Source organism: Pseudorca crassidens, chromosome 7, assembly GCF_039906515.1.
Source record: "Pseudorca crassidens isolate mPseCra1 chromosome 7, mPseCra1.hap1, whole genome shotgun sequence".
In the NCBI taxonomy this organism is placed as follows: domain Eukaryota; kingdom Metazoa; phylum Chordata; class Mammalia; order Artiodactyla; family Delphinidae; genus Pseudorca; species Pseudorca crassidens.
In genome coordinates this window covers 47,787,974-47,813,294 of record NC_090302.1, presented here as the reverse complement: position 1 = coordinate 47,813,294, position 25,321 = coordinate 47,787,974, and the positions used below count along the sequence as shown (strand labels likewise).

The 25,321-nt window shown below is 37.8% G+C and overlaps 1 protein-coding gene across 6 annotated transcripts in view; it reads right to left on the bottom strand.

Annotated features, from left to right (window-relative positions):
- CEMIP2 (cell migration inducing hyaluronidase 2) overlaps positions 1–25,321 on the bottom strand; it is a 78,947-nt gene that overhangs the window by 41,294 nt on the left and 12,332 nt on the right. For 4 of the 6 annotated variants that reach the window (XM_067744173.1, XM_067744175.1, XM_067744172.1 and 1 more), the window contains exons 2-10: positions 20,160–20,502; positions 15,454–15,594; positions 14,287–14,848; positions 10,541–10,710; positions 6,553–6,741; positions 4,489–4,658; positions 3,216–3,425; positions 2,699–2,904; positions 2,489–2,558 (exon numbers count right to left, since the gene is read on the bottom strand). In XM_067744173.1, the coding sequence (XP_067600274.1) occupies positions 2,489–2,558; positions 2,699–2,904; positions 3,216–3,425; positions 4,489–4,658; positions 6,553–6,741; positions 10,541–10,710; positions 14,287–14,848; positions 15,454–15,594; positions 20,160–20,490 (2,049 nt within the window). In that variant the 5' untranslated portion in view covers positions 20,491–20,502. The remainder of the gene's footprint in view (positions 1–2,488; positions 2,559–2,698; positions 2,905–3,215; positions 3,426–4,488; positions 4,659–6,552; positions 6,742–10,540; positions 10,711–14,286; positions 14,849–15,453; positions 15,595–20,159; positions 20,503–25,321) is intronic. The other 2 variants (XM_067744177.1, XM_067744176.1) reach the window with 1 other exon arrangement.

Sequence of the window (25,321 nt, the reverse complement as noted above, 5' to 3'; positions counted from 1 at the left end):
TAAAAAAAAAAAGAGCGGTTATATGTACATGTATAACTGATTCACCTGAAATTAATACAACATTGTAAATCAACTATACTCTAATAAAAAAATTTTTAAAATCAAAGTATTAAATAACAGCTGGGGGGAAAAAAAAAAAAGTCATACAGAACTAGAACCAAATCCTCCCTTCCCTTCCATGTGACCAGGACAGCACAGCCTTTTAGCAATATGGGTTTTTTTCTGTTTACCTCCAAACCTGATCAATAGATGAGTCATACCTATTAAACAACTATCCATCACTGACTTCTTTCAAACAACTCCAGTGCCCTTCTTGTCCCGAGGCAAATTTTTGCCAAACAGAAAAAACCACCACACACATGAATCAGGATGCTGTCTCAGGCTAGGTCCTGTCTGTTCAACTTCAGTGTTACTTACCTTAACCAAAGCAGCAGAACAGTTTGAAAATTTCTGACACTCAAAATGAGATATAAAAATCGAAATGAAATGTTCTTAATCTCTGTGATAATTTTTTATTTTACAATTTAATTAAAAATCAGCCCAATGTGAAGGACAACTTCACATGAAGGAACTCTGATTAAACAGATTGTTAAAACTCAAATATATAGTCCAAAAGTATGGTATCAATTCAAATTTAGCAAACATTTATTTAGTGCCAGGTCTCAAAGAATTCATACTCTAATGGGAAATACAGAGAGAACTAAAATATAATATATGTAATAAGTACTATATTAGTTGTAACGAAGTCCTTTAGGAGCATAGAGATATGAATTGTGGAAAACATATCACCAAAACGAATGCAATATGTGGCATTTTTCCATGATAAAACTTTACAGATGGGTCTTAGTAAAACAAACTACTCTGAAAAATGTGTTTGCCACCTCTATTCTTTTGGGCACAAAACAGACTTGGAGGGCTGTGAAGAAGGCTCCATACCATAGCCCTATAAACTGAGGGCAGAGTAAACCCTCCCAAGACGCAATGGAGTTTCAGGTTGGGGGATAGAAAAAGCGGGATAAGGAGGTAGCAGCTGTTTCCTGTTAAAACTCTGTGGTGTCAAAACAGGCAAAGGGAGCTTTGTAAAACGCAGTGGAAAGGTACCAAGAAGAAAGGGTTTGATTTACTTTGGGAGGAAAACCCTTGCCAAAACATGAGCTTTACTGGAACAATTTTTCTAGAGAGAAAAAAAGAACTCACAGAATGCAAAGGACGAAGAACACACAGGAGATGGAAAAGATAGAGACCTGCTTTCTGCTTTTCTCACATGAGGCCTAATAAGGATGTCTGGCAACCTCACCTTACATTTTTCATGGACTATTTGCAATTTGCTTTGATCTTCTACCCATGACTTCTGAAAACAGCTGAAAGGAAGCTCTGCTCTGACTGTTGATTTGTAATGTAACAGATCACAAGATGATCAGGGGTAAGACTGCACATCAAACCCTTGGTCACCTTTACCCAAAATCTCATCTTCCAATCAGAAACTCTCAACACAAATCCCGTATGGGCTCAACAAATATTTGATGAAAAATGAATGAATAGAAGCCTGAAATGATTGAATGTCCAGGTCTCTGCTCTGTCAAATAAGAATTTTATGTTTTATGTTTTTAAGAAAAATCACAGATGTGAATTCTACCATCACCCAGTGATACCTGTTTTCTGGTTATCTTGAAGAAATACTCCCTTCATCTATTTTTTATTTCATCCTGGAAAACAATGCTAGGTATTTCTTTCCTTTTTAAATGTTAATAGCCATGATGTATATATATGAATATTCAGGTTTTGCTACAAAGCTCATATTTCTGTGCTATAGTTTTCAGCACAGATATACTCATAATAGTATCATGTCTTAAAGATTCATTTTTATGTTATAAATTAGCAGTTCTAAAAACACACAATTACAAATGTAAATTTCTCCAAGCTTATCCAGGAGACATTTCTGTCATCCAAAAACAGTTCATTTATTCTCTTAAGTTATCCCTGTGTATGTGTATGTGAAACAATTTAAGGCACACAATTGAGTCCTTGCTTTACCAAAGAGATGAAATCCCTAAGTGTATACAATCCCTGTATTTAACAAAAGGATGCGCCCCTTTGACCAGAATGACCATTGTCATAATATTCTACAGAATAATCCACTCTCATAAGGCTTTCTTTGCTCATTAATATATGACTGAAATAGGGAAGCCAGAAAGATCGTACATAATACACTAAAAATACACTCTGGAGATGGCATGATAACCCTAGATATGAGCCCACCTCTTTTCTGGCATTTAGCGCCTGTCTTACTACACTCATAAACACTAACTGGCACAAATGATTTAGAAAAAATAGAAGAACCATCTCAACTATAGCCTGCTCTCAATGAAATAAGCTGTACCAGAAAGCAAGGTGCTTGAGTTAGATTACCACAAACTACCTTGCATATATATAAACCAGAATACTTACAAACTTAAATACAAAAAAACTGAAGCACTTTATTATTTACCTGTGAGCCTGCAGCTGCATTATTAATCAGATTATTGTTGGGATGAGCAATCCAGAAAGTTGAAACAGCCCTGAAAGGCATTTTTTAAGGTTATTTAAACATTCATCAGGAAAAATCCCACCTATTAAAAACCTCCCCCAAAACATCTTCCCCAAAAGCCAACAGCCCTTGACCATCACAAGTGAGTTTTTCACTCCGCCAATTACTCACATACAGTCAGTGGCAGGCACGGGGATGTAATTTCCAAACACTTTTTCCCGCATGGTGGTACACATGGAGTTATTCCTATCAGTGGGAAGTAGGGTGCCTGGTTTGGTGAGGAGTCCCAGATTGTGGAACAAAGTGTTTCTCTGTTCAATACCATCTTCCAAAAAGAAACAATGACCTAGTGTGTCAAATCCGATGGTGTCTTTTATCTGCAGAAATACAAGTGTATGATGTCACTGGTAACAAGATTGACTGCGGTTTAAGCGACAAGTGCTATTCATGAGGCATGCTCAGTACAAAAGCAAAAACAAGTTTTGATCTTAGCTGATGGGGCAAAGTCAAATGTCAGGGTTCATTGATCTCTTAAAAGAACAGAGAAAAACAGCAGAACTCTCAGTAAAGCAGGATAGAGTAAGACATGTGGTATAACAGCTTACTTATATAAAATTGAGAAGTCATGAGAATGAAGGAGAGTTAACTGTTTCCATAATATGCATCAACATAATGTGAGGCTACTTACCAGCAAGCCATTTGTCCCATGCACAGTGATGCACCTTGAGAAGCTGTGATGAATAGATAGGCCGTCCACAAACGTTGCATGTCTGTACCCTCCTTTATAATCCACGTCTCCACACAGGTGAAAATGAACAGGATACCGCCCCAGGTGCTGCTGACCCATGTGTTTCAATTCCACATGAGAAAGATGGACTGAAGTAAAATTTTTCTTTATCTGTAAGATAACCAAAATCAAGCTAATACGTAAGCAAAGTAGCTTCAGCAAAGTAGCTCAGAATAGCAAAGCAGCAAAAAATATTGTTTTAACAGAAAATATCTGAAGGAGACTAGACTAGACTGTTTTCCTGGATCATAATTTAGCAAATGCTTCTTTACATAAGTGAATGCTTTGAAGAGCAATAAAAATAGCCTCTCATTAGGAATAAAGGAGATGTAACAAGGAAAACTACAGAAATGTTTTCTGTATATATGTTTGGGTTTGTTCAAATATTTTGGCCATTTCCAGTCTTGTCTTATTCTTTCATTTCTATAATCTCCACCAGAGTTTGATAAATAATTATTTCTAAATCCTCCCTCAATGTTTTAGCTAGCACATACTGTTGTTTACTTGAGTCCTTTTTAAAAACGCCTCTGTTGTTCCACCACTGGAGCGATCTCAATATTTACAAACACTGGATTTTTTATCACACTATTAAAAACAAAGAAATGACACTGACCAACATTTTAGAAATCAGTGCAATAGAAACGCAGCCAACAATAATAGCCTACTCAATGCACAAAAACTGATTTTAAGACACATGTAGCCAAAATGCAGCCCAGGAATCCAATACATTAGTACATAGAGCAATGCTTAGCACACAGTAAGTGTTTAGTACTTTTACAGAGTAAAAATCTGCATACAAAAAATATCTTTACAGAAACATATTTTGAATGTGTACTGCTTACCGTTTCATAATATGTTTTTTTTAAAAAAAACTGATTCTTTCAGAGATTGCATGCATGATACTGAGATTGTTTCTTTGTCTGTATAATTGGTTCTTCCCAATGTAAATTGATTTAATCCTTCACAGGACAATTAAATGGTTTAACTATAGGTCCAGATCAACCAAATAAAGATATAACCTTATCTTTTAATCATCTAAAATCTCATTGTTATTGGATAAAGAAATAAAATATGATTTCAATAGCCATAAAGATCTCATTCCAAAACTTGAAGTTTTTTCAACATGCACTTAGCAGCCAGGGTTTCAAAGAGTTCATTAAATGCTTTTGCCTACCATGACATGTCCCCCAAAGGTATCATAATCAAAGAATTGGCACTGGTTTTCAGCGTAGCATGAGTCTTCCATTTCTCCTCGGATTACAATATTCTGGGTAAGAATTCCAACCTCAGCTCTCATGTCTACACCATCTATAATCTCACCCATGTGCAGGAACTGAGGCGTTTCTGGTTGATGAGAGCAAAGCAAAAATAACATTAGAACAATGAAAACATAAAACATGTCAAAAAGATAGTCCTCTTTTTTCTGTAACTCCAAGACATTATTAAAATTTATTGTTTTCTTCCATTCTTCAATACCTCAGAACCACAGAATCCCAGGAAGTAAAGATTTTAAGGATTATATAGTCTAATCCCCCACTCAATGCCTTAACCCTCACTACCAACTATCAAATCCACACACAGAGACCTTACTCCTCCCTGAAGTAGTTCAGTCCTCTCTTGAACAGCACCAATAATCCAGAATCTAACTAAGAATCCATGCTGTCTCTCTCTCTCTGCTTCCTGTCCATGTGCTCTTGTTCTACTCCCTTGAGGACAACACATGAAGACCCAGATGCATGTTGGATCTAGGAAAACGAATGGTTCTGTACATGTTGATAACAGAGTGTCAAGTTGTTTTTGCTTCTACTTCAAAGCTAAAGTAATCTGCATTTGGACATTAACAGTACAGAAATAACCATCTTTCCCTTCCCACTTCTTATTGTAATATTATTATGCACTTTTAAATTCCCACATTTATTGGAAGCTTAGAAACACTTTAATAATGAGTTTTTATCTGATCTTTACTATAAAAACTCAGGAAGGAAAAATACAAATAAATCAAGGAGTTGAGATTATGGAGACTCATTATCACGTAGACTTGTTAACAAGAGTGGGAATTTCCAAATGAAATTAATGCCAGATCGTATCATGGTTTTTCAGCTTTTTGTTTTCTGCTTATGCCCTGTATTGTCAGGAAAGAAAAGTATAACACTGAATGAAACAAGAAAAAATTGCTAAGTGGGCCAATCCCATTTTTTTCTAAAGCAAAAAATTTTCCTTTAACCTTCAAAGCTCTAAATTACCCACTGAGTACTTATTAAATAGTTACTATAAATTATTTTGTTTTGTTTTTATTTTGTTTTGTATCATAAATGTATAATTTTTATTACAGAAGCAAGGAAATATAATGAGTGAAATGCACAATGAATCCCATAATTGAGGCAATGAAGGAAGAAGCTTTGCCTATTACCAGGCTCAAAATAAGTACCTGGTAAATGTCAGTCATCCTTTATAAACACTGCTTACAGTAAGAATCTTATTGTACATTGCTCTTTCTCAAAAAATATATTATTCAAGATTATGACAGGAAATGTAGTTTTATGAAAATACCTTTTTTTTTTTTTTTTTTTTTTTTTTTGCGGTACGCGGGCCTCTCACTGTTGTGGCCTCTCCCATTGCGGGATGCGCAGGCTTAGCGGCCATGGCTCACGAGCCTAGTCGCTCCGCAGCATGTGGGATCTTCCCGGACCGGGGCACAAACCCATGTCCCCTGCATCGGCAGGCGGACTCTCAACCACTGCGCCACCAGGGAAGCCCTGAAAATACCTTTTTGGTTCCATTTTAAATATATTAGTGAGATCTACTTTTTGCCAAGAAAGTAGACACTCAAAAACCATGAGTTTCATTTTTTTTAATTAAAAAAAGAAAGACTTCTATTAAAAAATGAATCTGGTTTACTATTATTTAATAGTGGAAAATTAATAAGAAAGAAGTTGGAAAGGATCTTGAAAAAAAAAATCAATCCATCTATTCTGCATCTTTTTTTTTTTTTTAACATAGAAACTGGCACAAAAACACTGATTTGCCTATAACACATCATTAACAGCAACATTATTGCTCAATGACTACTTTTATCTAACATCCTCTGGGACTCTTGTGTTCAAAGCACCCCACTACTAAGAACTTCAATATTGATGAAGATGATGATGATGATGACGACTGAAGGAAAAACAAAGAATTCCAGGAGTCATATCTCAAAAAGAGTGTTTCCCAAGAAGCCTTCTGAGCAGTCTGATACCTTTGACTTTGACCTGGAAGCGGTTGCACTTGGGACAGGGGAGAAGAGTGAACTCCTCTGCTTGGTACATGGAATAGTCCGTGCTTGCGACCACAATCTGATCTCCGGGTTTCCAGCTACTAACGTCATCCAGCAGATGAAGTTTCACTCCATCCACGACCTCTACCCGGAAACCTGAAAGAGAAACACCTAAACCAAAAAGCAAGAAAGAAAGTGATTTTTTTTTTCTAAAATCAACCCCCTCACTGATTCACAAATCAAAAGTTAAAATAAACACAAGTCAGCAATGCTTCAATTTGATCCATGCACAGGATGAAACAGGACATTAGCACATATGTAATCTTAATAGTAAGAATAAAAGCTTGCCTTAGGCAATCTCTCATTTCTGTGCCTTTGCTCATCCTTTAGTCTTTATCTACAGTGTCCTTCCACTCTTAATTCATCAACCAAGATACTATTCATCTGATAAAGTTCAGGCGAACCTTTAAGTACTTCCCAAACATCCTTGCTGGAAGTAACCTTTATGTCCGGTATTCTCATTCTGATATTCTCTCTGGTATGATTCGTATCATTCCAATGGGAAGACAGCTCACCTCCTTGGAAGCTACATCAGTAAAGGCAGCAAAGTACATGCATCTGTGTATTCACTGCTCTGTCTCATAGTGCAGACTCATAAATGTCTACTGAAGGGATGAGTATTCCCACTATTATCTGCAATGTGACCTAAAGGCCACATGATAGTGCCCCAGTCCAACTCAGCTCCTTTCCTGGGATAACGTCAGGCTTGCAATCCAGGGACTACTAATTACTGATCTCTCCTAATACTTCCTTTTGAAATTCAGAGTTGGTTCCCAACTAGGCAGATGAAAACTGAAAAGTTGATCCAGCATCTCCATAACTTATACTCTTTAACATGCAACCAAGTGTAGAAGTGTTTCCTACTTCTAAACTGTCCATGATATAATCTGTCATGGTTTAAAAATTGATTTAATGCAAATGAATATGGAATAGATAGAAGCTATGAAAAATATGGAAATGTGGGAAAACACCACATTTCAAAGATATCTGTTTACTAACTGTACTTCACTATCATCCTTCTAATTAACTGGCAAACTACTCTGGGGCTACTTTAAGACACTGTCTCTAAGAGTCGATGATAGGAGTAAAAAAAACTCATTTACTCAAGTTAGGGGAATAAAAAAGAGGGAAATTTAGGCAAGGCACAAAGAGTAACACAAATATCCTTACAGTCTTGAGGATACCCTGATAAAACCTAACCTGAGCAAGTCTTGAATTCTGCTCCTTTAGACTCTGATCCACCATGTTTTCCTGTTTCTACAAAGCACCAAAAAAAAAAAAAAAAAAGAACCTAATAAATGTAAAGTGTTTTTTTATATGTTTCTTGCATATAAATACTAAAGCCTATAATGGAATTTTGTCTAAATAATAATAATAACTCTAACAATAATGATAGCTAACAACTGTGCAATTTCACATACATAATAACTTTTCATCAAAACAACTTTGAGATATAGGAACTATTATATGCATTAAAGATAAAGAAAGCAAAGGTCAAGGAGTCTGACTGACAGCTGAAAAATGATAGAGCCCACAAATGAATGCTAATTTAATTCCAGAGTCCAATTTCCTAAAGTCTATATCATTCTGCCTTCCCAAGAATCAAAACAGGCAAGTTAAAAGCAAAGGTAAACAAAAAACTCATAGTAGCAATGACAATCACTACCCAAAATTTCAGATTTTACCAAAAAGAATTATCTAAAAAAAGAGCAACTAAGAAACATTAATTTTTTCATATAAAATTTCAATAATGCTTTTAAAAAAAGATTTCTAGGGCTTCCCTGGTGGCACAGTGCTTGAGAGTCCGCCTGCTGATGCAGGGGACACAGGTTCGTGCCCCAGTCCGGGAAGATCCCACATGCCGTGGAGCGGCTGGGCCCATGAGCCATGGCCGCTGAGCCTGTGCGTCCGGAGCCTGTGCTCCGCAACGGGAGAGGCCACAACAGTGAGAGGCCCGCGTACCGCAAAAAAAAAAAAAAAAAAAAAAAAGATTTCTAGATCAATAAGTTTTGGCTTAAAAGACCATCAGAATTTGTTTCTGTTTAAAAAAAAAAAAGCTAGGTTACATGGAAAAAAATCTGTATTGTTCGATTATTCCTCACTTTTTTCTGGCTGTAGAAGAAAATCCTACCTGAGATATCTCCTATTAGCACTACTGAATAGGAAGTATGAAAGGATGTAAGTTTTATCCTCCTTGCTTCCTGGAGAGAATTTCTACCTCTTCCAGAAAATAGGAGCCACTGAGAACATAGAACACAAACAATATCCTATAGTAGATAGCTAGAATGTACCCTCTTCCAGAAGAGAGGAGTCATTGGCAATGTGGAAATGAAAGCAAAATTTCCCACAAAGGAAATGTTGACTCAAGGTTTGTCAGTGTTATCCTCTGCCTGGAGTCTTCCTGGAAGCAGTTCCACTAAACTCTTCATGCAGGTCCAAATTCCTGCTTAGAAATACTCCTCATCTACCTATGCTTTTTGCCAGAGGCAACCAGGACGTGGTCAAAAGAGCAGTAGTCTTGCAGGCAGAAAGCTGAGGCATGATTCCAGCTTCCTTATCCATAATAGAAACCATCTCCTCACCTCAGACTCAGACGGCTGCTTAGATGGAACATGTGAAAGTCCCTGTTACATACCAGGAACTCTGTTTTAAAGCAAAAGACTTTCTCTCTTTAATTACAAGGACACAAAATACACCCAGGTCATGTTTGCATTATTGTTAAAATAGCTAACCTTTATTTAGTGCTTACTATATACACTGTGCTAAAAAACTTCATATTCTTCACATTTGATACTCACAGCAGCTCTATGTGGTAGTTCCCATTATTATCCCCATTTTTCAGATGAGGAAACTGAGGGTTAGGAAGTTAAAGTCACATGCCCATCATCATATAGTAAGTAAAAGAGCTGGGATATGAACCCAGGCATTCTGTCTCAAAAAATCCATTTCAGTGAATACTTTGCTACAATGCTGCTCAAAACAGAGTTATAAGCTCAATCTAAACTAAACCTTTCTGGCTAATTACAGATGTAATAAAGCACTTTTTAATGACTCATTTCACATTAATTTTGGTATAATATTGGGTTGGAAAAGAAAGCTGGTGGGCAAGCACAGACAGAAGGCTGCCTATCTACCTGGAGCCAAAAAAATCTAGCAGCAAAGTCGGTAAGTACAGAAATTCTGCAGCGAACATCCTTAAGAGAAAAAATCAGAGCATCAGTGCTAGACATGATAGTTCTTCTGAAAGGTGGATTATAATTTTTAAAATGTGCTGAAGAAAAAGTAAAGACCTAAGGTAACTTTACAATACATTATTTAAGGAGAGGAAAGCAGGTTAAAATAAAATGAACACTAGGGGAGGCAACATAGATTGAAGAGTGCTAATTAACTCTGAACGATAGGGTTAAACATTAATTTTAACTGTACTTTTCTGTGTTTTCCAATTTGTCCATAAGATAAATGTAGTAGCTGGATTATCAAGGAAAAATTGCTAAGAAAATGAGTAATTTGTTTATACAGCATGTGTTCAAAGGTAATATTTGCCGACACGTCTATATAACAAGAAAATCTAAAGTACAAGATCATTTCACTGTCACAGAACATAACTTAAGACAGCTCACCCGATCACATCCAGATTGGTTCAATTGGTACCAAATCCAGGAAGCAAATCCATTAACTACACCATATGACTCAAGAATGAAGAACAAAAGTCCAATTGGGGGTGCCTAAACTAGATCATTTTCTAGTCCAGAAAAAACCCTTGAGTCTAAAAGATTACGTACAGTAGGGAAACTATAGGTTTCATCTTTAACCAGTTGAGAAATCTAAACAGTCATTTGAATACACTTAAAAAAAAATCTGTCACAATACTTACCAATGTCTTACAAGAGTATAAACTGTACTCGCCTACCTTCAATCCATTCACTATAAGCTGTCACAGAGAACTTCTGACCATCCACAGTATAAAATTCTCTTTGGGCAAGAGCCTTTCCTCCACTACTATGATTCTCATAGTTTCTCACAGATTCATTGCAAGAAGTACTTCCACCATCAATGACACCAACCAAAGCCCAAGCTTGCCTAGAAGGAAAATAAGCAGGTGCATTTGATTATTTGTCATGGTACTGACCAAATTCCCCAACACAGATGTTATGACAGGTGCTGTTAATTCATTTTTTCATTTTTGTCAATCCCTCCACCTCTTTTTCCATATGTGGTTGCAAGTCCAAACTTGACTGAAATAACTGACATCACAGAAGAAAATGCACCTGAATTTTAAATCCTTGTTTGTCCAGCTCTGTAACAGGTGAAACACTGATGACTATGACTTCAATTAAGCACTGACTTCCTTCCTCAATGCATACCCATTTCATTCCTGTATCATTCTGGGCACAAACCCATTTCTTTTTAAATTATTACCTGGTCTCTTTTCCACTATCCTCTCTGCTATGTTCTCAAATCTAGCTGCATAATAGAATCACGTGGAGCTTTAGGAATATATCCATGCTTAGACCCAGCCCACACTGATGCAAACAACATCTCTACAGGTGGGGCCTGGCATTAGTCTGTTTTTAAAGTTCCCCAGATGCCACGACTGTGCAGCCACACTGGAGAACCACTGAGTTAGAACAGTGGTTCTCAAACTTTGTAGGCATCAGAATCATCTGGAGGGCTTGTTAAATCAGATTGCTGGGCCCCATCTTCTGACTGTTTGAGGCTGGGCCATAGAATTTGCATTTATGACAAATTCCCAAGTGATGCTGATGCTGCTGGTCTAGGAACCACACTGAGAACCTCTGAGTCACAGGTCAGAGGTTAGAGCCGTAGGTATCAACCTTAACTGCACAAATTGCAGGGGGGCGCGTGTCCTAGCCTTCAGAGATCCTGAGGTAAATCATGTAGGGTGGGCTCTGGGCGTGGGATTTTTTTAAGATCTCATGTATGCAAACAAGGCTGAGCACCACTGGATTATTGGTTTCTTAATATTCTTAAATTAAATCTGTAGAATCACTCTCCAATAGATTTAAAATTTTACATGCTTTATAACTATTTGTTGAAAGCAGTATGTTTGAAAAACACCATTTTATTTCTGTGATACTGTGATAAACATCCCAGGGACTTTGCTCAAGCTTGTGGCAAAATCAATCAAAAAAAAAAAAAAGAACAAAGATAAAAAGTCAGAAAATTTGCCTTAAGACTCCTGGTTTCAAACATGAAAAGAAAAATGTCAACTTCCTACTGTAGAAAAAAAAAAATGCCAAATGTAATCTATGCTAGACAGATGGCTGGATACTCACAGATGAAAGTTAATCAGAGCATGCCTACAACCTTACAAATTCTACACCCACCCCTGCGTGGATTAGCTACTCTTTGGCCGACTGTGCTTTATAGCTCTATTTATATTCCTTGATACAGCAGAAAGAATCAAACGAAGAATGTCTCCATTTATTATCTCCTGTGTGAGAGGGAAGAGGAAGAATATCAGAGGCTTCCTTTATTTACCAGAACTGCCTCAGCAACTATAAAACAATGTTCTATTCTATTGATATTATCTCCAAAACACTCCTACTTCCCTCCTCCACTTGAGGAAAATTTCAGCGTGCCAGAACATTATCTTCAAAGGGGCATGTTTATGTACCCTGGAGATAATGTCAATGCAATGGAATGTTGGCAAAGGATCACAACTCTAATTCCTCCATCAAATCAGCAGCAATATTTCTAAATTCTAAAGGGAATTTAGAAACAGTAGGGAGAGGAACCCAAAAAGAGTCAAACAAAATATTCATAGCTAATTAACACACTAAACCTAGAACAATAATGACATAAAGTTGTAATCTCCGGTATTACTGGATAGTGAAACAAAGTAGGTGTCTGACTTTGAACAGACCACACTTCCATTCATAGGTCTATAAATTATAGAAATATGTGCACATGAGCATGAAGGGATGGATAAAAGAACACTCAGAGAAGCACATTTTATGAGAGGTCCGAACTGGACAACCACCCAGATGTCCAGCAGTAAATACACTGTGCTATACTCATACAAGAGAAAATAAACAACGATGAAAATAAGCCACCCTGCATGCACCAACATAAACGACACTCAATAACGAGGTTGAGCAAAGAAGCCAGACACAAAATATAACATATTGTCTGCTTCCATTTATATGAAGTTCAAAGACAGGCAAACCTGAACTTTACTGTTCTCCACAAATCCAGGGGAGTGGTTTACCTCTGGTGAACAGAGGGAGTGGTCAGTGAACAGGATGGGATAGGATGGGGGCTTCCAGGACACTGGCAACGTTCTCTTTCTTGAACTGGGTGGTCGCTACCCCGATATCACATGGTGATAAGTCATTAAACTCTATATTCTTGTTTTTAGCACTTTTCTGTATATGTATAATATTTAATTAAACCACCACCACCACCACCCCCCCAAAAGAAACTACCTCTAAGCCCTCCTTCTCTACAGCCTACACAGTATACTCCTAAACTTCCCTCGGGCTTCTCACCTTTGGGGAGCCTCCAAGGCTCCTTCTATTTGCACTCCCATCATACCCTGTAGCTGCACTAAGTTTCTCACTGTATGATCCCCTTCTACTTAGGTCTCTGTTTATCCACCAGATTAAAAGAGGACTCTGAGACAGTGTCCTTTCATCTAAGCATCTATGGGCACCCGGCGCTTAGAATCCCCTAAGTATTCCCTGGGTGAGTAAAAAGCATTTTAAGAACATTACAGATGCTTTTTCTTCACTAATTTTTGTCTTCTTAACTTTCTCTACAATTTCTATAGATAATATTCCATTCCAACACTGACCAAAGAAAAAATAATAACTAGACCAACCAACCATCAAAGGAAAATAATAATAACTAGATCATTTCAACATGGGAGTTTTGAAGTCTTCTTACTTTTCACTGCAGATATTCCCTGACTTTATTGTGAACAGTAAGCAGAATTAAAACTTGTTTTTTTTTTAAATTAAATGTTGAGCCAGCTGCTTCCCCAGAACCCAGAACTGCATTAGGAAATCATGATTAACTAGACTATGGCACAAGAACACAAGAATAAACTGTAGGGATGAATCCTACTATCTGGATGAACCTCGTAGCCCTCCAACTTGTGCTTCCTCACATGTGCCAGGGCCCCAGAGGCCTGTGCCCATCAAACAAGCAGACTCAAATTAAAGGATTAAAAAAAAAAAAAAAAGGAAAAGAAAATTGTGCATGTTCCACCCCATCTCAATCTTTTCAGACAACTTTTCCACCTTAGCACGGAATTGGGCCCTAACCTTTCAACTCATAAGGTACCTCCAATTAGCCTGAGTTTCATATGATCTTCAGAAGATAATAAAAGAAGGAAATCAATCTCCTTAAACTGCCTGATTGCTTTCAGTACGTTTCTGTTCTTAATTTTTCACAAGCCCAACGCTAAGGTTCACAAAGTGCTTCATAAACCAAAGCCAAGAAAAGAACTTTGTAAACCGTCTTCTGTCCTCCAGTTCAAAGCAAGAGGCAACGAGACTTCCAAATGGTAGTGGCCATTCTGGCCCCTGAAGTCAGACTGTGGAGTATTTTGTTTCTTTCTCCCGCTCTCCTCTCACACAGACAGACGCTAATACATAGCAGGAAGGAAAGTAGAGAGATATGTGTGCCCACCTGTAGCCCAGTCCTTGGATCAGCTTACTTCCCAGCCGGTCCTGGATCATTTGTATGGTTCCTTGTAAGAGGCTTTTGACTGCTGAATCTCCAACAGCTATGGCAACAATCCGTCCTGGATCCTGGTCTCTCAGGAATTTCTGAAGTCGCCTACTTTCATTGTGGTATTCGTGGGTATCAAACCTCTCGATTTCCAAAATTTTGGCTGTGTCTTGGTCAATGACCCTCACATTGAGGCCCCTGGAAAAGTCCTTTTCAAAGGCATGGGAGCCAAAGGTCAAGCCTGAGGAATTCAGAGTTCTCACCAACAGCGTCCATGATGCCTTCTGTGCCCCATGTAATTCCAGTGTCCCGCCGGCTTCCACACCAATAAATTTTTTGCCAAATGTTGGCATACTTTCACCTTCATCTGACTTGCCATACAAGGCAATTGTCGCTTTGGATTTATAGCGGCAATTTTCTGCTCCAATATGAAGCGCCCCACCATCCTTGATCAGGATGTAACGAGTCCGCAAAGTAATATTTCTGGATCCATCTTTATCGTCCCCAAATACAAGCAGTCCTGCAGGGAATAACACACTAAGTAAGCCAACTTCTAAAACATCTTTCTGAGGTACAGAGAAATAAATTTCATCTTAAGAGGGGAAAAAAGCACTTCCGCAGTTAAGTTGGGAAAAAGAATTTACTAGAAGTCTGCTTAGAAAATTGAACCTGTTTTCAAAACATATTAAAGGAAGAAATGGAGAGTTCATATCTCAACACCCTAAAGATGCCCATGTGTATGAATTTCAATCCATTCACTTTAAAGGTACATCATTTCTAGAAAAATATGTAAGACTCTACAAATCTGAATCTCATTTTCACATATGTTAACCCACATTAACTCTCTCATCACTGTTCATAGTTGTAACGAAGATTTAGCTATGAGAGATGACCTTCTGGAACTATTTCCTTTTCTATAAATCAAGGGTCTTGACTTGAGTGATTTCTACAGCCCTTCCAGCTCTTGAATTCTACTGTTCTACCTTAGGAACTTTTCCTGTCTCCATGGTTAGAGTGACACCACATCCTAAAAGCTAAGAATAGTTTTCTACATAAAGAACATCAAACGTTGCCCTGCAGTAAAGAGCAACCTTGCTGTTCCCATAGACAGGGACTGCTACTTACCTCCATCCTTAATGACTATAGAGTTCACCGTGGCATCTGAGGTCAGGCGGAACATATCTCCCTCCTTGATAACAACTTGTTTTGCAGAATCTTGTCCTGGATCCCAGTTCCTGAGACGAGGGTTTTGATCTGGGCAATTCTCTATAAAACAATGCAACGTCGATATCCCATTAACCAACAATATGCAAAAATACCTTTAGCCAAATCCAAGTACTACCATCATTTATTGCAACCTGCAAGTAATGGGCTGACATATTTTAATTTCCTTCCATAAGGATGGAAGTTCCATCCATCCCACCAAGCAGAGATGTGTCAAATCCTTTATTTCCTCAACGCATAAAAAAGGTTTCACCACAGGGCTTCCCTGGTGGCACAGTGGTCGAGAGTCCGCCTGCCGATGCAGGGGACACGGGCTCGTGTCCCGGTCCGGGAAGATCCCACATGCCGCGGAGCGGCTGGGCCCGTGAGCCATGGCCGCTGGGCCTGCGCGTCCGGAGGCTGTGCTCTGCGGCGGGAGAGGCTGCAACAGTGAGAGGCCCGCGTACCGCAGAAAAAAAAAAAAAAAAAAAAAAAAGGTTTCACCACAAAACCAAGTCGCTATACACTAGTTTGGGTCAGAGTCCACAAGGTGAAAACAGAGTTCGCCTGAACTATCTACTCTGGAAATAAATCAACAGTAAGAGGCAAAACTCTTGATTGTTCTTGGACCCACTGTAGAAAGCCATTTTAGAAAAGAAACTATGTTCACAACACACTGATAAATAAAAAATAGAAATTGCTAACTAATATGTATATTAGGTCTTCCCAGGTTCCTTCCTATGCACAGTGAATCATAAAGTAGGTGATAATAGCAATTCTTTCATTCCAAAGGCAGCCGCTGATAAACATCACTATCTTCAGACATATACACTTTCCCAACAAAGCTTCAAGAGGCAAATGGCCAAAGACATGACTTCTCATTTTCAGAGATGAGGAAACGGCAGATTAGAGAAGCCAAACCCTAGATTACTCAGCAAGTTGAGTGATATGGAAGTTCCCCTTTAAGAAATGAGGTTTACTTTCCTTGTAGCGTTTCTTTACTAGAATTATAATTTTCCTCTTGAGGGACTTCCCTGGTGGTATAGTGGGTAACACTTCGTGCTCCCAATGCAGGAGGACGGGGTTCGATCCCTAGTAGGGAAACTAGATCCCACATGCATGCCACAACTTAAGAAGTCTGCACGCAACTAAGACCTGGCACAGCCGAAATAAATAAATAAATATTTTTTTAAAAAAACAGATGTGGGGCTTCCCTGGTGGCGCAGTGGTTGAGTCCGCCTGCCGATGCAGGGGACACGGGTTCTATGCCCCAGTCCGCGAAGATCCCACATGCCGCGGAGCAGCTGGGCCCGTGAGCCATGGCCGCTGAGCTTGTGCGTCCGGAGCCTGTGCTCCACAACGGGAGAGGCCACCACAGCGGTGAGAGGACCGCGCACAGCAAAAAAAAAAAAAAAAAAACAGATGTGTATAGTGTACATAATATGTTAGTAACGTGTAAGATATGTTAAAAAAAAAAAAAAAAGGACTTCCCTGGTGGCACAGTGGTTAAGAATCCACCTGCCAATGTAGGGGACACGGGTTTGAGCCCTGGTCCAGGAAGATCCCACATGCCGCGGAGCAACTAAACCCGTGTGCCACAACTACTGAGCCTGCACTCTAGAGCCTGTGAGCCACAACTACTGAGCCCATGCACCACAACTACTGAAGCTCGTGTGCTGCAACGACTGAAGCCCGCGCGCCTAGAGACCGTGCTCCACAACGAGAAACCACCGCAACGAGAAGCCTGCTCACCCCAACGAAGAGTAGCCCCCACTCGCCGCAGCTAGAGAAAGCCCACATGCAGCAACAAAGACCCAACGCAGCCAAAAATAAATAAATTAATCTTAAAAAAAAAAATAAAAAATAAATGGAGTGTTTACAAAAAAAGAATTTGCCTCTTGAATAGATGATGATGAAAACATAAAAGTATTTTGCATTGCCACAGCTGTTTAATGCATGAGACATTTAGTTTCTGATATAATTTGGAAGAAAAGAGAGGGAAAAAAATCACACCAATTTTGACCAACTAATGACCAGGTAGTTATTGAGGATCAATTTGTCCACTCTGGACTAGATAGTGTAAAATTTATAAAGTATATAATTTATAAAATTTAGAATGAGCTCACAGCCCTCAGAGCATATAACCTAGCTTGGGAGAAAAAGCCGCCATGTATGAAATAATACTGAACAATGTGGTAGTTACTTTAGATGAAAAAGAGCTCAGAGAAAGGAGGGGTGGGGCTAGAGTAACCGAGGCAGCTTCAATGGAGCAGATGACACTAGACATAGATCCTCAAAGGGTAGACAGTATTTAAATAAGAGGAGCATGAAGGGGAGATAAGAATACTAGTGATGCAAATACCCCTTACTATCCAAGTCCATTTGGTTGCTCATTTAGAATAGCAAGATACAGCCTACATTTAAACAAAGCCAAGATAAGAATGGACAGGATATGCTTGCAAATCATATGAAGGCGGAAGGTATATGTTGGGGGATAATATGAGAAAAAGTAGAGACACTGGGTACATCACAAAGATATAATTTTTTATAGGAAGAAAATTGTGATTCCTCATTTTGAACTTGCACACCACTAATGCAAGCATCTATTTCTAAGCATTCATGTTGGCTCATGCTTTCTCTTTGAGGAGATAATAACCACTACAGTTAAAATTAGTCCCACTAGTTAAGACCTTGGCAATTATTTCATGGAATTAGTTTTTCTCCTAGGAGTTTCATAATCATTGATATTTAATTCTGATAAATCAATGATCATCACTATTATACTAAGAATAATCCTTAAACTTTTATTCCCATCGAAGAAACAAAAAACGTCTTGAATTCGTTCTGACTTAATACTGAGGATTTCTTGAGCTTTTCTTCTACCTCCCTCTCTACCCATAAAACATTTAGCTGGAATGCTCCATGATATCATAAGCAAATGTAGGCCCCAGGTAACAAGCACTGTACCCAGCTACAGAAGGAAATCCAGAAGGAATCTAAGTCTCAAAAGATCTAGAGCCTACTATAATAGTTATATAATTCCTCTTAATTGTTTATAATTATTCCCCAGGAAAGCATGCTTCATTAGAAATTTTTTATCACCAAAAATTCCAGTCTGTTTTTTTCCAGTAAACTACACTTAATGAGAAAATATATAGTCTGCAGAAAGCATCAAAAAACTAGCTTAGCTAGTTCCACCTTCTCAGCTACCCATTTGTTGAGCAGTGGATGCATTATCAAAGTTACATAACAGCAATAACCACAGTGAGGCTGATCCTGAAATATTTCAGCATACCACATCTTTCCACTGATATTCTGCCCTTACACTGCCAAAATGTGAAACTAAACGATGTTGATTCAAGGAACCACATCAGCAATTCAATGTCTTAGCTAGAATATGAAAACATCAATTAAAGCCACAGATTTCAGCTCTGATTTTCCAAAATCTAGCATCCCTTTACTGAAGATTACTTGGAAAGAATGAATCAACAGCAGTGAATTTGGTTATTTCTCTGGAGAAAAGGGGAAAGAAAGTCAATGCTACGTGCAATGGAAAGCAATGTTGCAAGTTCTTTATGTGGTCTACTGGCTTGGCCAACAAAGATGTTGAATGAACATCTCTCTTACTTTAGGTCTATTTTCTTAGAAGTATTGACATTACCTCCTCCCAAAACCTTAAAGTCTATAAGACCCCTAAATCACCCATGAAAACTAAATAAACTAATATTTCTAAGTCTTATAACTGGTAAAATGCTTCTCAAACATTATACCCATTTAAGGAGGCACTAATTCAACAAAAATCTGTTGCAGACTATAAAAAGAAAATGCAGACCAGTATGGTACCAATCCAGTGGCCTGGTCTGCTTTTTCCACAGTGCTGAGCCCTTTGATTTTCGGAGAGACGGATAGGGTATATTATGAGGTCATTCTTCATTGGTACTATATTGAGGCTGACTGACAATAAACTTTTCAAAATCATTCAAAGTACTGCTATATTACCAACTTGAAAAGCAAAGGCCATTTAAGAAATTAAAATCTCCCTAAATGATGTTTAACTATGAAGACAAGTGTATCAGAACTTATACCTACTAATGGATCTTCTTCTTTAAGGATATGCCTTGTTCCTCAAAAATATTGGAAGCTTCTCTTTTGGAGCTGTCTCCTCAACTGGTTTCAAATGGCAGAACACAAAACGTATCACTTTCACTTATTTTTCAATTAAATATACTTTATCACTGCATTTAGTAATTTTTATTACTAAAAACTTGTGTCAGTCTGAAAATCATACCTACCACAAAAGATGAAATTGTGCTACCACAGGATTGCAAAAAAGACTCTTAAAATTACTATTTTGAAAAGAAATGCTCTAAGAAAGTCTTGAGCCCTGGGACAAAGTGGGAAAATGGAAAGGAAGAGCAGTCCTTTAATTTTGTCATTTCCAGTGGATTCCTTTAACAATTGCTCTCATTCATAAGAAGATACACCTCATATTATCTAATTATATATTAGTAAGCTAGAGCCAAGTTAAAGTAACAAAAGACTTTTCAGAATTTATTCTACTCTTTCCTTCCCTTCTTTCTTCTCCTAGAATGGGTTCTGTATGCACACATGCACACATACGCACTTACCATCTGGAGCATATTTTGAGGATATTCCTAAAATGACTGCAAGTGCAACAAAAAATGAAAAACTAGTAATAGCAAAGCAAATGAAAGTATTTTTGTGCCTCTTCTGCTTTCGGCTTTCTCTCTGGGCTTGTTGTTCCTCAGATGAGAAAGCAAAGGTGGCCCGGGCTTCCGGTCTGGTAGAGGTAAATTTGGCTGAAGCTTGGCTCTTTGGAGGAGGAGGGGGACGCAGTGGGACAACCTTCCCTGGAACATAGCCAGATGAGCGATGGCTGTTTCCATTCTGAGGTTGCAGGAAAGCAGGGGAGTGGCCCCTGGAGTTAGTGGCATGCATGATATACTGTCACTGTGAAAAGAAAAGAAAATTAAGGCTCAGAAATGTGAGAATTGTAATGGCTTTTTTTTAGTATTGTGGTAAAATATACATAACATGAAGCTTATCATTTTAACCATTTTTAAACGTAAAATCAGTGGCATTAAGCACATTCACAATGTTGTACAACCATTACAACCATCCATTTCCACAACATTTGCATCATCCCAAACAGAAACTCTATAGCCATTAGGCAATAACATTCCCCACTTCGCCCCAGTCCCTGGTAACCACTGTAATGACTTTTTGAAAATATCAAGTCAGCTTACATCCTGGTATAATAAACTATGTCAACAATCACCTCCACTAATTGTCTTCTAATGCCATGGCTCTTCCACACTGCACATTATAATAAGCCACTAACGTTAATGCCCAGTGCCACACTCCCAAAATTAAGTCAGGAGCCCAGCATCTGTATCTTTTAAATGCCCCCCAAGTGACAGTAATGAGCATCTAGTTTGAGAGCCACTGTTCTGTGGCAACTGTTCTCAATTGTGCATAAGAATCACCAGGGAATCTTGTTAAAAATGTAGATTCCCAGGCTTTCCACCCCAGTGATTCTGGCTCAATTGGTGGAAAGAGTGCCCTGGAGTTCACATTTTTAAAATGTACCTTGGTGACACTGAAGCAGGTGGTCACACCTTGAGTATCATTACTGTAAAAATCTCTTCAAATTGAAGTTAGAGTCCATGTGTCATATGAGAACCATAAGGTGGCCCTAACAAGTTCCAGGAGGCAAGCATGCATGTTTAGGTGTCTAACTTTTCCACAAAATTTATCTCCTTGTAAAGCAACTGAACTATTTTTAACCATGTTATCACTTAACAGACTGTGAATTCATTTAATGAGAAACTCTATATTATTCCTTTAAATCCTCAAATTTTGTTTAAAAAATAGTAGCATTCAAAGATTACGGTTAAGATGATTTCAAAAAATAGCTAACATTCATAGAGCACTTTACTGCCAGGCCCTGTTCTAAACACCTTATGTGTGTTAACTCATCTAATACGTTTAATTTGTCGTATTCATCTAACACGACACATCTATGAGTAGGTGCCATTATCCCCATTTTACATATGAGAAAACTGAGGACTAGAAAAGTTGATTCACTAGTTTACAGAGAACCAGGACTTGAACCCAAGAATTTTGAATCTAGAATTCAGGCTCTTAACAGTTACACTCATGTGTCTTCCAAAACAATTGAGAGGCAATAATTTCAAAGAATCAATTCTGCAAGGGTATAACAAGAACTGTGTTGAGTCTGAAAGGGCACCTTAATATTCTCAGAACTTCTTCATGCAGAAGTTTACCAGACTCTACATGATTCTTTCTTATCTAAGAGAAGCTGACATACACACAAAACGGCAGTCCTTTTTACTTTCTATATTCTTTATAGTAAGCATTTACCAGTTTTCGAATAAAAGAATAAGTTTTGAATGAAACCTTACTCTGTAACTTTGCCAAGTTAAAGAAAGAAAGGTAGGGAGGGAGAAAAAGAGAGAGAATGGAAGGAGGGAGGGAGGGAGGGAGGGAAAGAAGCGCTGTCATTTAATGTTCTTATTGCAGCAACTGTGAATAAATAAGAAACACGATGTTCATTACTTCCCTTCCTTAACAACTGCAGCATCTCAGAGTCACCTGACTTCATTCAATACTCTTATAATTAATCCCACTCACCTTCTGCCAAAACAACAAAAAAGGGTACTTCCAAACTACTCTAAATTACAGCAAATCCATTAAACACAAAATGTGGCCATTAAGGAAGCCACAAATAAGTGTTCCCAGGACCCAAACGACCTGGAAATTAATGGGGACAGAAAGGGAATCTAATCAGGAATTGATGCTGATTTTACATGGGGCAAAGAACTTTCTCAGAGTGTGTCTGTCAAAAACACTTGCTTTGTGGGGTTTGATTTCTGAACAAAAGTAATTATTTAGATGAAGCTTAAGCTCTATGACAAAGGGAGAACAACATGATGGAAGGTGCTGTTGAAGAAACTGCTGTATGTGTCAAGCAGCCGACCAAAATAATAGATACATCCTGCTGGAACAAATGAGAGAGTATGACAAAGACCCCTTTATGATCATCTATTAACGAAGAAAGGACTAAACTAGATACTCTTGAGTGCCAGGCTCACCAGGGTGAGAGGGGAATCAGACTATAATCTCCTCTGAAAGGGAGTAGAAATCTTTTGTTTGAAGCTGAAATCACTTGATACTTTATTGTTTCAGGGTGAGAAAGGTTGTTATTACTTAACAGCCGGGGGGCCCCTTTTGTGGGAGATAATGTCTCCAGATGTACCCAAAGCAACAGAAAAAAAGGCAGTGAGAGCCTAAATGAAGTCACCATCCCACTGGGAAAAATATTTGTCTTCACATTCACAAAATGGTATCCTAACATGAAAATTCAGATGGTGTCTGCCACAAACTAACATGACCAATAAATCAATGGTAATCATGGTATGTTTTCCCCAGGACCCTTCTGCAAAATTGTATATATTTTTTTCTACATATTATGAGTCCATTAGCTCTATTTTACTGAAAAACATGTAAATACATAAGCAACAAATACAATCACTATTTTCCTAAGTAACACATTACTGAAACTATGTTAGAATAAATTTACAAGAAAATAATAATATGCAGATTTTCCTCACAATTTATTACAATTTTTAAATAAGACACAAATACATTGCTTTAGGATTTCACTTTACATTTAAGAGCTTGCTTTAGTAGTATTATAAATCAATTACTTTAAAATATATTGATTGCTAGCTAGATTTCAATTATTCATGGGGAAAAATTGTCATTTCACTCATTCAATAAGCACTTGCGAGCTCTTACTGTCATTAGAGAATTGTGGTAGGGACTATGGGGGATAAAGATAAAAGATATACAGCATCCCCAAGAAATGCAATTCCTAAATTCAATTTTATTATTTATTTATTTTTAATTATTCCAAGTATTTATTTTAACAGTATTTGTGTCAATGAAATAGTATAAAAAGTTAAACAATATTATACGTAGAGTCCTAAATTCAATTTTAAATCACTTGCTTGAAGGAAGAGTGAAATTGACCAAGGAAATATCATGAAATACTGTGATAGGTTCCCAGGCTGTTCAGTCCATAAGGTTGTTACTACTGGTAGCATTAGTTTGAACATTAGTTTATGTTCCCAAGAACAACAGAGAAACCTAATAGAGGAAAGAGGATGAAGAGTTTCCCCTGGCTTTCAAGCTTTATTCAAGGCTAGCATTAGGTGTCATTTTAAAATTTTTACTACAGATGGAAGTTTTTACTTAATATACTGTTAATTTGTTTATATCACCTGTCATTTTTTAAAGGGCTGTATTTCTAGTGGAAATCACATAGTATACAGAAGGAACACACCAGTATTTTAAGATATATTTTAAGAGTTATTTTGGACTGTGCTAAACCCCTAAACACAAACAATCCAAAATGAGGAATAACCCAAGTCATTCATATCAAATTTGGAAATACACTCTACAAAGCTTTTGGAGCATAATTTTTGGTATTTAGATGTTCCTTAGAAGAATTATCTTGTGAGTATTTATTTCCTGGATGATTAAAAACCTAGTAGCCCAAAAGGCTTGGTAATAATTAATTTGAAAATAAAATCACGCAATTAAAAATTTTCACCAGGAATTTAGGCAAAATTTAAAGTAGATATGAAAGAAATGACTAAAAGTATGAAAAAATCATATCAACTTAAAGATATGCAAATACTGAAAAAAGGGGTAGCGTTCAAAACCTAGTACTTTTGTCAAATTCTCAGTTGCCCTCACACAAAAAAATACTTTAAAATTTTGTGGTTATTTTAAATAAAATTCTTCTCTTGGATAAAAAGAGTGTATAAACTCAAACAGTAACTGTGGGAGGGGCTTACAGTTGGTAAGAGTATTCAATTAATTAATTTGATTATAAATTACAATAATCACAGAAAGTAATTTATTTTGAAATTTCAACAACATTAAAGGAGATCATAGCTGGGTTTTTTTGACCTACTAAAAAGGGGCATGATTTTAAGAAAACTGAGATAGTCTCCTATAAAGTTTTCAAATACTGTGCTATTTCATCCATGAAGGCTTCTCAGGATTCCACAATAAGTTCCCTGCCTGTTCTTCCCTGTACTCTGTTTAAAACTCTTATTGAATCACCTTGCTGTCTGCCTTATGTTTCGGTTAATGTAAGTACGTGTCCATCTCCTGCAGTTGACCAAAAGCCTCTTGAGAGCAGGGACAACACCTTACTCTTCTTGGTATTCTCACAGGAACTTACACCCAGTAGGAACTCAGTAAGTGCTTACTGAACTTAGAACTTACTGTTTTCCTCTCACGCGCGCGCGCACGCGCGCGCGAGCTCTCTCTCTCTCCCTCTCCCTCTCTCTCTCTCTCTCTCCCCCTCTCTCTCTCGCTCTCTCTCGCTCTCTAGCTCTCTCTCTCGCTCTCTGTCACACACACACACACACACACACACACACACACACCACACACACACACAGAGACTGGAATTTCCCATTTACTCCTTTTTCAACATCCTTGAGGCTCTGGGAAATTTGTTTAATTTCTATATTAGTTACCCTAATTTGGGAAAAATGGAGAACATTTACTACTTCAAGCAAAAAAGTCAACGCATTAATTTTTACAAAATGCTAATATGCAATCTAGTGGGTGACTAAAAGTTATTAATAACAACTGCAAATAGAAATTCTAAAGATACAGAACAGCAAACCATCTAGACAAGCTCAACTTTTCACAATATTTGTAAGTT